The 17121-nt window shown below is 36.1% G+C and overlaps 1 protein-coding gene across 1 annotated transcript; it reads left to right on the forward strand.

Annotated features, from left to right (window-relative positions):
- The first annotated feature begins 1809 nt into the window (after positions 1 to 1809).
- Positions 1810 to 4345, forward strand: LOC145078686 (uncharacterized). The gene is made up of 6 exons (XM_079023066.1): positions 1810 to 2000; positions 2107 to 2436; positions 2514 to 2642; positions 2775 to 2939; positions 3504 to 3809; positions 3978 to 4345. The coding sequence occupies exons 2-6, from the start codon at positions 2164 to 2166 to the stop codon at positions 4116 to 4118; spliced, it is 1014 nt and encodes a 337-aa protein (XP_078879192.1). The 5' UTR covers positions 1810 to 2000; positions 2107 to 2163; the 3' UTR covers positions 4119 to 4345.
- Positions 4346 to 17121: the final 12776 nt, after the last annotated feature.

Below are 17121 nucleotides of genomic sequence, written 5' to 3' on the forward strand. Positions count from 1 at the left end.
TTACAACCAAGTTGACAAGAGAAACCTCCTTGTGCTTCAAACGATCTTTACATACTTCTTTAGAAGAACAATTGGGAAGGGAAAGTTACCGGAGCAGGTTGCCCTAAAATAAATGAGAGAAGTTATTAAATTAAAAGAGAAAAAAACGGACCTAATAATGGCAAAAATATAAAAAGAACAATTACCATCGATCATAAGAAAAAACTCTGGCATCCTTCCTCTCGTTTGCTATGTCGTGCTCAATCCATTCATCCCTAAAACCCTCGCTTTTAAATCGTCGACAACAATAACAACAAAATATTGAACTTCATAGAGTTCAACGGATTGTCACATCATCATTCACTATTTTATACAACTCTGTCAATTTTTTTATGAAGATTTGTCACTTGTTGGACAAAAAGCTTTGACCTTCCTTGAGGGACATAATGGACTTCCATATTCGGAACATCAATGTCATATTTATTGCACAATGATGCGACTTTGTTTGTATGGGTATCCCATCTAAGATCTCTCGTGTTTTGCAAAACTCTTTTAGTCACTGAAACAAGTCTCATTACACTAACAATGTCTTGATCTTTTCTTTGCAAAGCAAGACACAAATCTTTGGTGTATCCAAATATAATAGATATTAGTTGTGCCACAAAGATAAATCAAATGATTCTGGTGAGTACAAAATACATTGGACTTTTGCTTTATCATCCTAATTTGAACCATTCTTTCCAAACTTCACAAGTACTTCAACAATCGTAAGGAATAAATTAATCACATTTAAAATAGTTTTGTATTGAGATCCCCACCAAGTTTCACTAAGTCTCTTCAAACCAAGTTCTTGATTTAACTATGATCCTGTTTTAATTTTACCAATTTCTAATGTTTGAGCTACTTTTTAAGCTTGAATTTCTCGAATCATTTCTCCCCTCTTACAAGAAACTCCAACAACATTTAACAATGTTGCAAGTACATCAAACAGCCAAGCACAATCACTATTCCTTTTAGCAATTACAACAAGTGTCGGTTAAAACTTAAAACTGATGAGCAAAACAATGAACATAATAAGCATTAGGACTTTCAACAATAACTAAAGTCTTTAAATTTCATTTTCTTTAACATAAATTGTCTAAGATCTGCTTGTTTTCCATTTTGATTATTTTGATTTTTTTGATATGGATGGATTACTCATTATTTCAAACAAAACCTAACATATAAAATTAAGGAAATCAATATTCAATAACCAATAATTAATAACATAATAACAATAAATGAAGATAAAGTCCATGTTTGTTTGCGATCAATAACTAAGAAAAACAATTACTATTATGACAATTTACATATAAGAAATCCATTACGTTTTATTGGGCTTCAATTTCAATTGAATTTTATTTTAATTAAATAGAAAATTATATATTTCATATAGTTATTATGTCACTATATTAGAATCACGGTATAATTTTTTTAGTTCGGGACAAAATAACAAAAAAAACATGTTTACAAACAATTTTTATATATACATACGCAATTTTTTGTAGTGTTGTAGTATTCCTACCGTCTCATGTACTCTAATACTCAACACACACAAAACCCACTCTTTCCATCACTGGTCAGCTGAATTTCTACCCTCACCTCGATCACCGCCGGTAGCTAGCCGGAATCACCAGTTCACATCACATGTACTAACCAAGTAAATAATGGAACTTTGAGAATATAAGTTGAAGCTGAAAAATATAGGGACTAAAGATGGTTGTCTTGAAAGAAGAAGGGTCTGGGAGAAGATTCTAGGGTTATAAATGAAGGCGACGAGTGAAAAGACAACACATAAATATTATATTCGTTTCACTCCCATCCTTCCATTTATGTCATGAGTCTTTGTTCGTTCCATTGATCTAGTTTATGGAGAAATCAAATTTAGTCATATAAACTGTAATAATCTGCTTTATGCTTTGACATAATTCATTGTGGATTTGCTTGGTTTCCTTACAAACTGTCGTTCATCCAAAACTTAGGTATATATACAAATAAACTTGTTAAACTCTATATATATTAACGATTAAAGAGGCTAAATGACTTAAATCCTTTGTTGATGAGTTAATGAGTTTATGTTACGAACAGATCTCTACCCCCGTTAAGTTGGAGACGCTTGTTAGTAGACAACCAGGTCGTTGAAGTATGAAAGTGTTGGTGACAGGTGCTTCAGGTTTCTTAGGTGGAAGGCTCTGCCATGCGCTACTCCGTCGTGGCCACTCTGTTCGGGCGTTCGTCCGTCGCACCAGCGATCTCTCCTCCCTTCCTACTCTGTCCGACGGCGTACCTCTAGAACTTGTCTATGGTGACGTTACGGACTATCCGTCACTTCTCGCCGCTTGCTCCGGCTGCCATGTGGTTTTTCACGCCGCTGCTATAGTGGAGTCATGGCTACCAGATCTTTCAAAATTTATATCTGTAAGCTTATCAATAGGCTTTATATAGACTAAAGTTTTGATCAGAAAAATATTATATCTGATTACAATGATTAATAGGTGAACGTTGGAGGTTTGAAAAACGTACTTCGAGCGTATAAGGAAACGGATACGATAGAGAAGATCATTTATACGTCGTCGTTTTTCGCTTTAGGATCCACTGACGGATATACTGCCGACGAGACTCAGGTGAGGTCACTGCATCTTTAAGTTATATATGCGCTTATATAATATTATCTTTTTATCTTTTTGTACTGTAGTTTATAAACGCAAAACATTAGAATTTTGAATCTAAATATAATTGTATTTTGTGCATGAAAGATGCATTCAGCCAAGTTTTTCTGTAGTGAGTACGAGAAATCAAAGACTATTGCCGACAATATTGGTCTAGAAGCAGCAAAGGAAGGGGTACCCATAGTCGCTGTTTGCCCTGGAATTATCTACGGACCTGGTAAAATCACTGCTGGGAATGTTGTGGCTCGATTGGTAATTTTAATTTCGTAAAAACAACTTTCTTATTATTTGACTGATTCATTACTTGATAATTAGTTGAGCAAGCATATATTTAGTGTACTGATAGGATAGGAGCTTTAATTTCATGTTTTACAAAGTTTTAAGATTTTTTTTTAAATTACAAATGTTTAAATATTTAAATATTTAAACAAATACAAAATAAATGTGCCATGCCGCATTGAGTGAAGCTAATGTGATAAGACAAAACGCGTCACAATAAGTATTGAAGAAGGGAGTCGCAGTCCAGAAGAATTGCCATATTGTCACAATCTACCCTGCTCAGCTACCAGCTGCAACAATTCGCTCCATCTTTGACAGCCCAATACACTCAGCCCAGATTGTCCAGCCCACATAAAACAAATCCAACTCACATGCAAACAAAAACAGATTATTATTAAACGTATACTGATATTATTATTTTTCAAGTTTAGATTGTAATTTTACCTTACTATTTTGGATAGAACAAATTAAATTTCATGCATATATGGTTCTGAAATTACTTACTAACATACACCCTTTTTTACTTGTTATAATTAGATGGTTGAACGATTTAATGGACGCATGCCTGGGTATATAGGTGATGGAAAGGAAAGGTTCTCTTTTACTTATGTAGAGGATGTGGTAAATGGACACATTTTGGCTTTAGACAAGGGCCAACCAGGCCAAAGATATCTTCTTACGGGTGAAAATGCATCCTTCACGCAAGTTTTTGATATTGTTGCCACTATAACCAACACCAAAAGACCTTCCCTTAGAATTCCATTGTTCTTGATGCTGGTTTATGCATGGTTGTTAGTGCTTTTCTCTAGAATCACCGGACAACCTCCACTCATCAGCCCCCCGGTATATATATTTACATTTCCATGCATGCATGCTTTATTTACAAAATTGTAATTTTTTTGTTCCATTAATGACATACTTTTGTTCATAACAAACACGGACGCCATCACATTGATGTTACTTCAATTTTTTGCCTATAATATAACAATCGTTTGTTATGATATGAAACAGGCTGTGTGTGTAATGAGACACCAGTGGGCTTATTCGTGTGAGAAGGCTAAGAGAGAACTTGGGTATAAGCCGACAAGTTTGAAAGAAGGTCTAGAAGAGATTCTTCCTTGGTTGAAGAAGTTGGGCCTTATTAAATACTAACACTATCGATTGGGCTTATTATTGTGCACGTATGGGATTATGATCAGCATTTGGCATACATGTGTTTCTTAGTTAAGCGTCAATGTCGTCATTTACAACCATATTTTCTTTTATGTACTCGTCTACTCAAGTTTCTCAGTTTAATGTGAGGAACGAACACCACTTAGTAATTGATGTTGTATTGTTGTAGAAAAATTATAATTATCGTAACCACAAGTTTACCGGTATTATATGTGTTTATTTGACATGTTTTATGACTTTATCCGTATGGCATCCTTTTCAATAAGTAATTTATCTGTATTTTATTTACCATTTACTTATTCAAAAATATTATTTTATTTTGTAATTTTTGTTAGTTGTTTAAAAAACAGAATTGACCTTTCAGTTCATCCTCTCGGTCAAAACCAACCCCCCATTGGCCATTTGATTCACAAAAAAAAAAAAAAAAAAACAAAAAAAAAAAAAAAAAAAAAAAAAAAAAACCACAATCTCGCATAGAATTCGAAATCGTGAAATCGAAAGGCCAGTTGCATTGATCATTGAGGAACTATTGATCGTTGAGGAACCGAGGAAAACATGCCGAATTGCAAGCTTTGAAAAATTATGATACAGCAGCTCGTGGTAATAATCTGGCCCAAACTGGTCTCCCACCAGATCATCACTCACAAGCACTTGGCCCAAAGTGAAACAGTTTTTTTTAACCGGAAGGAAAAAATCGAATCGGCGGTTGGGAACGGTTTTTTTCCGTTTTCTCCAAAAAAAGCCAAACCATAACATCTTTTAAACCGAAAAAAAATTAACAAATTTCACTTAAAAAACCTGAAAAAACCAAACCGGTTTTTTTTAACGGAACTAGTTTAAAACCAATGTGCGTGCTCTTATTTTCATATTTCCCACTCTTTACTTTAATTTTGAATCCACTTTTTGGAAGAAAATAAGTTTCTTGAAATTTTCTATTTTGAATCGTATTCCTACGAAATAAATAGTGAAGTTGAAAAAACACCTAATCTTTTGAATCTTTGTTTTGGAGTCGATAAATTATAGGACCTCTAGTTGAATCATAACGACTTACTACAATTTTGACTTTGCACCTCTAGTAATAAGCATGTTCACTATCTCAATGTCCACATTTATTTCCTTAATTTTAACTTAATTATATGGCTTAGCTAATACTTAATTTCATATAATTTCATCCAGTGAATCAATCCATAAAATTGCTCCAAATTATCTTCTTCCTTTTGAGTTCTTGGGAGACTTGTCATCTCGAAACGGGCTCTATCAATTGGTGCTTTCATCATCTCGTCTCATCATGCCTCCACATTGCCAAACATCCACCATGGAAGAATCCATGCGAGCTATGGTCAAGAAACTTGAAAAACTCCTCACAGTAACCATCGCATCCGTCACACAGAATGTCGCCAATCATGACACGCTTTCATCTAAACTCAGTAATCAAACCAAAGTGACTGCCATACTCTTCAATTCTTTCGTTAAATCTGACAACAAAGCACACTCCAAATTGGAATCACCCAATACTTGTAACCAACCCCACCCAAACATACTGCGTCCCGAAAAAATTCCTTAATTACCTAACTTTGACATATCCAACCCCTAAAATGGATATTCCAAGCCAACAACTTCTTTACCTACTACATCTTACTACTCTAACAATGCATTTCCCTATCACCCTCTTCCCGAGTTCAACTTAACGAGAGAAAGGAAAGAAAATGGGTGGAAATGTGAAGAAAATAAAAGAAATTGGTATTCCCAAGTTTCATTAAAGGGAGGAAGTGGAAAAAAAAGTGGAGGGAAATAAAATAATCACTTTCCCTCCTAACTTTCATTCCGATTTGGGAGGATTTTGAAAGAAAGAACAAAATGATTCATTTTCCTTTCAGTTCTTTCCAACTCAGGAAAACAAAAAAAAATTTTGTTTTCTTTTTCTTTCTCTTCTTTTCTCTTCTTTTCTTTTGATAAACTCGGGGAACTAGGCGATGTATTCTACTTCACATATTTATCTTCTACCTCACGGGTGGCACATTGAGTTGGACAAGCATCTTACCTGCAACCACCTACCGGAAACATGGTCTGAATTTTCCTATTCTTTAGAGATATGTCAACAGTCTCTCTCGACAACCATGCTTAATTGTTTCATCTTTGGTTTAAGCTCCAGTTATATACTATCGGAGATCGCCATCCATCTCCTATAATCACTACACCAAACGTAAGGTCTCACAAAGTTGATAGAAGATGAGTTCACAGCCAACCTAACTTGATATGCCCATACCCAAACAACACTGCATCCACCATCCATCCTTACACCCTCCTACCGACACCATTAAAAATCAACCCCACCTTTTCGTTTAAAAGATTATTCGTTAATGTCTTACAAAAATGAGATGTGAAGGACTTTGTTTCTAAGGCCCTATAAAACTATTGGCTATAAAGTCACAACCCTCGTCGATTCCAATAATACTCACAACATTCTTCGACCACAAACCTACATATTTCATCTACGTCCATCATATTGTTTCCGGTTATGGTTGGTAGTTGTGACTACGTGTAATGCGACAGGTTTTTCCTAAATGATGAATCTTGACCTTAACAATACTAACAATTTTGTGAGAGGGATGTATTTTTTTGTTTAATTTATGTGACTTTTTATATTTTTATATCATTTTTAGTTTACTTTGTACTATTTGCTATGTAATTTTAAATTTTTTGTTAAATGAAGAAATTAAGTATTATTTATGTTAGATTTATATTTAGTGAAAACTACATATCTAGTCTTATTTACCAATTACCGCCTCTCTAGATTTACTAAAAAATCCTTCTTAATAAATGAATGTTTTTTTGCCACATGTCAATCTCTCATGAGTTTTGACACTTATCATTTTGTGGTATTTTTGAAATAAATATTATCCACTTGTCAATTTTTGGTTTGTTTCAATTTTTAAATTAAAATCATATACTATACATGTAAAGTATTAAATATCATATATATGATATTAAATTGCAATAAATACGTTTATTCATTTCTTATTTTAAAGTTGTACATTAAAAATATTTTCTATTTACACTTTAATTTAATGTTTAAATTTTTTTTTAAATCAACTCGTGTAATACACGGACCTCACACCTAGTTAGTCATTAAAATACTGTCATTTTAAAGATATCTGCGGATAATCTGTCATATTTTATGGATGTCATCTAAAAAATGGTGGGTCTCAAAACTATATTTGAAAAAATAAATTCTCAAGTACCATCTGTCAAAATCCATGTTGATATGCAAATAATAAACTTTATCCGTGAAAATTAAAGAAAGTATCATTTTTTTTAAGTTTTTTGTGCTAAAAATCTTCAAAACCATTTTCACATCGAAAAAATTATTAATATTATAGTTCTAACATAAAAAAAATGACCAAAAAAAAGGTCTCAACATTTTATGAGAATTTCTCGAATAATTTTAAGATATTTCATATGAAGTCTATGAAAAAATCAAATCCATCTGAAAGATCCTCAAAAAGGGTGAGAAACTTTTTTATTCATTTGTGAAGTACAAAACTTTAAAGTTATTTTTTTTTTAGGAAATTAGATATCAAACTCGTGTATTACACGAGTTTATTAAAATAAAAACTTAATATGAATATATAAACATTAAATATTTTATAAAATAATTATTTTTCATAACAAAATGTAATCTTTTTGAGCATTTATAAAAAAAATCAAATCATTTGAAACATTTATGAGAATTTATTATTAAATTAATAGAATGATAACCTTAGATATATATAACCCATTATAATTTTCTGAAAATTTATTTTAAAAAAATTGAAATCCTAAAAAAATAACAAGTGAAAAATAACAAATTTAAAAACTCTAGAAAATGACAATCAATAAAAGTATTTTTATTTATTAGATAGGATCAACAAAAGTATTTTTATTTATTAGATAGGATGATCAGATGATGATTTTTAAATATACATAACATGAAAAAGAACTTTAAAAAAAGATTTCTTTCCATTTCTCATGGATTTTTTTCACATGAATTTGAGGAACTGGTAGATGTTATCCATAAATTCCTCAGCCCCATTTGAAAAATACTCTAAAAATAGTGAGATTTTTTCTTGTGGTTATTTTGGTGGGTATTTTGTGTTTGATGTGAATTTTTTTTTTTGAAGACTTCTAATACAAATATTTAAAAATGAATGATTTTGTTTTGAATTTTCATAGATAAAAACCTGGATTTTCACATATGGCATAACGACTATTCAAATTTCAGATTTTTTTTTTTTCAAAACTAATTTTGCGACCCATCATTTTTGTAGATGGTATATGATAATGTTATATGCGAAAATCTTCAAAAACGATTTTGTAGATGTTATTTACGAAAATAATGGCTATTTTGGAGATTTTATTAACTTTTTAGTAAGTTTTGGAAAATGATAAATGAGATTAGTCCTATTTGTTTTTTCTCAAATAACTTTGAGTTTAATTATTTTTAGTTTTTATGTTTTAAACATAATAAATATTATTTATAGTAAATTAATAGAATTTGATAATTTAAAAAAAAATAGTTATTTATTTTAAAAATATATTATGAAAGTGGTAAAAGACACCCATTTATGAAAGTGGTAGCACATGCAAACCTACCATGAAAAGGATGACTCATTTGCCAAGGTACGTCTAACTTTTTCAACATATATCAAACATTAAAATTAATATATTACTTTGAATGCATGTTCTAAGTTTCTAGATGTTAGTGAATTATTATTATTATTATTATTATTATTATTATTATTATTATTATTATTATTATATATATATATATATATATATATATATATATATATATATATATATATATAAACCACCTCCTTTAAAAAGCAAGGAAAGTGGATGAAGGGAGTTTTAATGAGGATTTTATGTGGAATTTTGAGGATTTGTTTTGGAATTTTGAAGGATTTTAGAGACACTCCCTTCAATAGAAAGGAAATATACATTCCTCTAACTCATATTGGGTCGGATCTTTTGATTTTGGCTCGGGTCCATTGCTTGCATCATACACTTCCAGCTAATATTCATGGTGGGTTTCCTTCTAACTATGCCACATCCTGCTTCTAGCCTTGCCAAATGTCATTCTACCACGTTTTTTCACCGATCTCCTATACCACCTCCTGTCTTCCTTGTTTTATTCTGACATCACATTTGAAATACTCATCTTTCTTCTTCTTCACTCTTCCACCATGGATACTCCTCCCAGTCATCAGTACCAAAAACCACACCCCTTTTCTCCTGGACATCATAGGTCGTCGCCTGATCTTTGGTCTTATTCTCTTTTCTACAACAGCTAGCCATCGTGAGTTATTTTAATTGCAAACAATCTCTCTTCTTCTTCATGCCTAGTCCTTATCTCGGGCTGAGGCGGGAGACTTCAAGGTGGGTTCTCTTCCTTTCCGACTTCCCCCTAAGCTGCTTCCCAGGCCACCTCTGCTTCTCACTTTACCGCTTGATTGCGGATGAGTCACCTCTGTCTCTGTCTCTTTCGACGGATTAGCACCAGAAAGAGACATCACGACGGTTAATTTTGATGATGATTCAAGTTTCCCCTGGAAACTCCATGTTACAACATCCTGCCCACCAGGTATTTTCTTCTTCCCTGACTCTTTGCAATACTCCAAACCTATAAGTTGTATGATCTGCATCTGTTCAACTCCCGGTTCATGTTTACATTAAGGTTTTTTGTGGGTTCTAACTTTGATATTTTTCCACTTTAAGTTGTCTTGAAGGAAGGTATGTTACATCCGTTCTTGCATGTTTTCTAAATTTTGGGTTTTCATTCTTCTATTTTTTGTTATGTTGATTATGTATTAGCTTACTTTATATGAAATTAGGGCATTTTAGCTAAATGATTCCACCAATATATTTTCTCCACGATCTTTTCCTTTGGTTCCCCATACCACCGCTACCTCGTATGATTTACAATTCTCTTTTTATCTCTTTAACGACAATAATCCTCATCAACATCTTAATTCTCTGTGATGGTCGATTTGTTAGGTTATTTCCTGTACTAAAGTTGGAGTTTTGGTTCTTATTAGCTCACAAATCATCATTGAGGGGTAAGTCGGTCTATTGTTATCGATCTTATTGATAAATTAGAACCACCAATCGACATAGCTATTTGTTTTTAATTTTACTATTGTTTTTATGGCATTTTGATGAGAAAACGGGTCAAAAAGTCTTGCTTTTAACACAAAGTTTGTAGCTAATGTTGGATATTAATTATTGATCTGTGATGTGCAGCAAATATCTGGTGTTATAGATTGGCCATAATCCTAACATGGAACTAGAAGATGTCAGAGGGTAGAGGAGGTTTCTTATGGGCCTTTCCTGGTAATGAGAATCTAAACTTTAATAGAAATCAACTAGATAACAAAATCAAGAAGACAATAGCAATCAACTTGTATGAAAGTGGTGGCAAAACAATCAATTGAAAAGCTATTGTGCAAGAACTTGTGTTGTATAAAAAAATCACATGAGAAGTCAATTTCATCTGCAGTGTAGCACCTGGTTCCTGGTATGTAAAATTTTTCTAAGTGTTTTGCATTTTAGCCTTGGACTCGGCGAGTTGTAGGCCCGACTCGCCGAGTAGAGCAGGGATATGGAACACGTTTAAGTTGGCGAATCGGCGAGTCCATATTCTGGACTCGGCGAGTCCATATTCTGGACTCAGCGAGTCCCCGCTGTCTGATGAAACCCTAATTTCAAGGGTTTGCACCCTATTTAAATCACCTTATGCGACCCAAGCTCGCCCCCTTCACCCTCAGAGCTCCCTATATCGTCCAAACCTTGTTCCTTGTGAGATTGAAGTGCTTGGTGTGTTTTCTTGAAGATTTTGAGAGAAAAAGGAGAGTAGATCAAGAGGAGAAGAAGGAGGCCAGACATCTTGGTGTTATTTCAGTGATTTCCTTGAGGTATAACTCAGTTTCCCTCTGTTTTCATTCTTATAGTCCCTTAAAGCTCCATTAAAGTCCTTCTTGAGCCATTTCCAAGCTTGATTATGAATTAGGGTTTGTAATAAGTTGATTAACGTTTAGATCTAGGCAGGATTGAGCTCCAGGAGCTCGGATCTACTGCCTTTATGGAGCCATATTGCATGAAAGCCATAGATCTACTCTTTTAGTGCATTTTGAGCCCTAAAACCTTCATTGGTGTTTTATTTACACATAAAGTTGGAAAGTTTACGTGTTAATCAAGCCCTAAGAACCCAGATCTATATATGGCATGAGCTGGATTCAAGAAAAATTGAGTATATAGTATTTGCTTGTGAAAGACTCGGCGAGTCGAGTCGCGAGTCCCCGAGTTTTCCCCCATTTCGTGTTTGTTGGGTGGAGTAGTGAGTCATGGGGTGTGACTCAGTGGGTCGGAAGCCAGACTCACTCATGAAGGAACTCGGCGAGTCAATGCCTTGACTCGGCGAGTTCAAGGCAATCTTCTTGCCTCATGAACAGACTCGGCGAGTTGTTCATACAACTCGGCGAGTCTTAACATAGAATGTTCTTCGGATGAAGATGAACTCGACGAGTTGTTCATACAACTCGGCGAGTAGGATGAAGGACTATTGGACATTGGTTTAGAAGGAAAACTCGTTGAGTCAATGCCTAACTCGACGAGTAGAGACGAGATTATGGTCAATCGAATGGATAGGGACTCGACGAGTTGGCGAACCAACTCGGCGAGTCGGGTCAACTGGAAGTTGACTTTGACTTTGACTCTTGGCTTGATTAGGGGTAAATGGTCATTTTACCCTGAGGTCGGTTAGCAGTATTTGACTGAGTGTTTTGTGGGAATTATAGCCGGAGGATTTCCGGGGCAGCAGCAGCAGCAGAAGACAGTCAGTTCCAACGCAGATCAACAACTACTTTGAGGTGAGTTGCCTTCCAGTAGCGGTGGGTCTACGGCCACAATGTCGGCCCACAAGTAGGAGTTGTATGTTAGATGATTGTCTTTGTGATATCATATAGATTTGCTACTACCTGATATGTTTATATGCTGGCATGATATATATATATATATATATATATATATATATATGTGTGTGTGTGTGTGTGTGTGTGTGTGTGATAATAGTAGAGTTCGGTTGTTAGGACCGAAGGGTAGGTCAGACACCCCAGATATGTCTGACAGTATGTGATGATATGTTTATATGTTGGCATGATATGTTATATGTGATAGTGGTAGTAGGAGGGGAATAGTCCCCAAGTTCGGTCGTTAGGACCGAAGGGTAGATCGGACACCCTAGATATGTCTGATGATATGTTATCTTATGATATATCTGATAGTAGCAGTAGGGGTGAAATAGTCCCCGAGGATCGGTTGTTAGGACCGATAGGTAGTCAGCACCCCAGAATGGCTTGACATGGGTAGTCAGCACCCCAGAACGGCTTGACACGGGTAGGTCGGCACCCCAGAATGGCCGTACCGGGTAGGTCGGGCACCCCATAATTGCCCGGCAGTATGTATGATATGTGATTGTATGGTATGTGGTATGATGGGGGAACTCACTAAGATTCATGCTTACAGTTTTCAGTTTTGGTTTCAGGTACCTCTTCTTCGAAGGGGAAGGAGCTGGCGCGGTAGCGGCACATCACATATATGCTTTGTATTCCGCACTATGAGATTTTCCTGGGGATTTGTACTCTGACATTATTATGTTTTATAAAATGGTTTCCAGACACGCGACGAAATGATATGATCGGTGAATGTTTTATTTCTAATGTTTTGCTAAGTATATGTTTTAAAATGAAATTTTTGGCTCGTATTTTTGGGACATTACTAGTTGGTATTAGAGCCCTGATTTGAGGGATTCGGACACACCTTCGGGGGTGTCTGAACTCAAATCGAGGGATTAAAAGATTTTAAAGAAGAAAATATTTTCTAAAAAGCTAAGTAAAGAGTTTTAAGAAGGAACTGTGATGTGCGCGACCGGCCGAGCTCAATTAAGTATTCCCCAAAGTACTCATATAAGCTTATGTTATGTAGAACATCATGCTAGAATAGGACTAAAGATCTAGGAGTGATGCCTTATGTGCCTGCTTTACGTGCTTCAGTGTATGAAAATTGCATGCTAGAATTGAGTAGACGGTAGTAGGATAGCCTGTTTAGGTTATGCCTGATAGTATGAGTTTAGCATTGTATGCTAGTTCAGCTTCTCTCTATGAGGACGGATTTGCTTGAGATTGTTCCCTTTTGTCTGGATGATGCTTGCTTTGTGCTTCGTGGGACTCTGAGTAATGGGAGTTAGACATTAGGTGAATACGTCACGTCACATGTGATCAGGGTTGCATAATCTTAGAGTGCTGGATTTGGCCCTATTGCGCAGCTCTTGTATGAGTCTAATCATTGTAGAGCTGAGTCTGTTACTCGAAGGATTATCTGAGCCTCACCACATGTGATGGTATTCAGGTAATGGCTAATTGGCATTACAAAGAGGCCTTCAGCAGCTGAGGACCGGGTAGGGTGGAGTATAACAGTTGTAGAGTTGAGGCCTTCAGCAGCTGAGGACGGGTAGGATGAGTATAGCAGTGATCAACGGTAGTGAAAGGGACCTGGTGGAGTCAAGGCAGTCCTTGGAGAAGGTATGGATAGATGTGGAAGGTAGTATAGGCCCGTACTACTGAAAGCAGAGGATCCGTACCCGAACCGAGGAAGGCCAAGATAAGACCAGGGAACTTGTAGTTGGTGTGATCCCTCCAGAGGCACCAGTGTCGCTAACGATTATTATTTATGTATTTCAGAATGGTGGTACTACGCTCGAGGCCAGCAGTTGGCAGTTCAGGAGAGGGATCGGGTTCGGGATAAGGTTCCGAGCCAGTAGATGAGGGGCTACGCGAGTTCATCGCGTCAGAGATCACCATAGACATCCTTGAGTCGGCCCCCATTATCTTCGGGTCGATCAAGGAAGGGATAGTTGAGTTAATGGAGGAGCACCTCAGGGCATTCAGGAGCGACATGGCATCTGGCCAGTCGGGATCTCGCACACTGTCCTTCAAGGACTTCAGGGGCAGTGGTGCGCCGGATTTTCACGGGGTGAAGGAACCCATAGCCACCAGGCGATGGATTGCAGACATTGAGTCTGCACAGATGATTAGCTTCTGCCTTGAGGGGTCGAAGGTGAGGTTTGCAGCAAGGTGTTTACGAGATCGAGCTAGGGATTGGTGGGAGTCCGTGGGTGACTAGTTGGGAGCCTCGGCTATCGAGGCTATGACCTGGTTGGACTTCGCGACCAGGTTCAGGGCAGAGTTTGCGCCAGCTGTCGAGCTTCAGCAGTTGGCCAGGGAGTTCTTGGATATGAGGCAGATGAAGGAGACTGTGGCGGAGATCACCGCCAAGTTCCAGGAGAGGGCATTGTTGGTGCCCCGGTATGCGGGTGATGAGGACATGAGGAGGACCCGCTACCATGACATGCTCCGAGCTGATATCCGAGAGCATGTCAGTTTTTCAGTTTGCCCTACCTTGGACTCTATGATTTCCAGGGCGAGGGAGAGGGAGATAGATCTGGAGCACATCTGGAAGAGGAAGACAGAGGAGGGACATGCATGAGGGGCTTCGGGGAAGAAGCCCATGGGACCAGATGGTAGGCCGAAAGGCCAGTCAGGACCGAGCCGCTGCAAGAAATGCGGCAGGCCTCATGAGGGGGCATGTAGGCTGGGATCATCGGGCTGCTATAAGTGCGGCAAGACGGTGCATTTCTGCAGGGATTGTACCGCCCATGCACATGTGATTCAGACGTCTGAGTTGCTGTGTTTCCACTGCAACCAGAGGGGCCACAAGAAGGCCAATTGCCCTTAGTTGACAGCATCAACGCCAGTAAAGGCGCCGGCTCCAACTACCCTGTGGATTACTGATGGCCAACAGGGCAAGGCAGAGGCTCCAGTGGTGAGGAGTCGGGCGTTTCAGCTGACTACCGAGGAGGCACGCGCCGCACCCGATGTGGTGACGGGTATGATTCTTTCCCTCTATGTTACTTTTATGATGTTATGATATTGATATGTGCTCTGTGTATATGCGTTAGGATCGTTCCATGTGAACGGTATCCATGTTCAGGTGTTGTTTGACTCGGGTACCACCTGATCATTTGTTTCCCTTGCGCTTAGCAAGAGGTTTACTGAGTCTTCGGGCATGTTGGATTGCCCTTTAGAGGTAGAGATTGCTGATGATCGACCGGTGCGAATGTCAACAGTATTCAGGGATTGTGCTCTAAGGTTATTTGAGGAGCGCTATTTGGTGGACTTGGTTCCAATCCCATTGCGGGAGAACAAGGTGATTATAGGCATGGATTGGTTATACTATTTTAAAGTTGATTTTTTTTTTTGGATTTAGGTTTTGAAGGGGCTGCCTTTGATGTGGAAAATGAAGAAAACATGGAGAACGAGAGTATTCTAGCAGAATGTTGTTATTTTTTAAGAATGTTATTCATTTTTGTTGATATTCTTTTAGAATGATTTATAACTATATTAAATTGTATAAGACTTTTAGTCTATAAGAATATGTATGAATTTGTATTTTCTTCGAATGTATAAGAATATATCAGAATGTTTGTTAATTTTCAACATTTGGTTCAAGAATTTTGTTTTTCTTCAATAATATTCTATTAGAATAAAATTTTGAAATAGTATCATTTTAACAAAAAAATATTCTGACAGAATAAAATCGATAAAAATTGAAATTGAATTAATTAAAAAATTCAGATTTTTTTAAATTAGGAGAATTAATCATCCCTAAAAATCCGAAAATTTTTCTTTTTATAAATGTAGTTAATCGTCCAAAATACCATTTTGCTAAAAATTGTGTGATTATATGGTACATGTTACCCAATTGTAATATCATACACTCTCAAATCATGTCCATTGATTAATTTCATCCGTTGGTCCAGATCTGTGCATTCTGGCACAAAATACTTAGTAAAAACAAAATAATATATATATATATATATATAACGTATGAGTTGTTGATATAACGTGACATGAAAGATTAATAGACATGTATTTGGCATCTAGATACTTAACAAAACTATCTCTTTACATTGGGAATGTTTTAAAACAAGTTTGAAATTTTTTTATGAAATTATCATAATGATATATTTATAGTATAATCCTTACCTGAGAAACTAGTTAGTTGTAATATCTGATCCCAATTTGATCTTATAATCTCTTTGTGCAATGAAAATGATTTTAAGGTTTTATTTTGCAATATGAAAATGGTCTTAGTAATGTCTCATCTTTAACAACCTCAATGGCAGCTTATTTTCGACTTTAGTTTGGTGTGTTTATTAACTTGCATCATTTAGGGATAATCACCAAAACGTATCACCGGAAAGACAAAAGGATCAACAGGTTCAGGTTTTTCTATAATTACTTGAAATGCGCCTTGATATGATATAAAAGCAAAAAAATAATATTTGAGAATTTAAGGATGACCTAAGCCTACCCTGGCTGCTCATAGATGGCTCCTGCGCTCCGCGCCTCCGCTCATGACCAAAACAACTACATGGTCATGAAAACTATAGGAAAATGATCTATTCGTAATTATCCAAATGAGCACAACGTTTGAAAAATTGCATTTCAGATTTTATCTATTTGTTTCTCACAACTTACAAGCTTTATGTCATGTCAGAAATACAATTATGACACAAATATATCTTTTTGTATTCAAATTCCGAATTTTAGATTTCAAGCTATAAAAAGCAAATTTCAAAATTTCAACAACATATCTAAATCCAAAGAATAAATCCAAAATCTCAAGATAAATATAGGGAATATGACTTATTAAGGTAATTAACTTTTCGGTATGTTCACATCTGAGTAACTATCTTCTTTTTGTATACATATAGGTAACAAACTTGTTGGAAGTGTTCACATATGATCATTATGACCTGCTATAGCAGGTTAAATCCTAGATGTGAACGCTTTCAACAAGTTCGTTACCTAGATGTGGACAAAAA

The sequence above is a fragment of the Lactuca serriola genome, chromosome 1, assembly GCF_051521515.1.
Source record: "Lactuca serriola cultivar US96UC23 chromosome 1, Lser_US96UC23_V15, whole genome shotgun sequence".
NCBI lineage: Eukaryota > Viridiplantae > Streptophyta > Magnoliopsida > Asterales > Asteraceae > Lactuca > Lactuca serriola.

Coding starts and splice junctions, on each gene's coding strand:
- LOC145078686 (XM_079023066.1), top strand. CDS start 2,164: ATGAAAGTGTTGGTGACAGGTGCTTCAGGTTTCTTAGGTGGAAGGCTC. Junction 2,437..2,513: donor ATCTTTCAAAATTTATATCT/GTAAGCTTATCA, acceptor AATGATTAATAG/GTGAACGTTGGAGGTTTGAA. Junction 2,940..3,503: donor GGAATGTTGTGGCTCGATTG/GTAATTTTAATT, acceptor TGTTATAATTAG/ATGGTTGAACGATTTAATGG.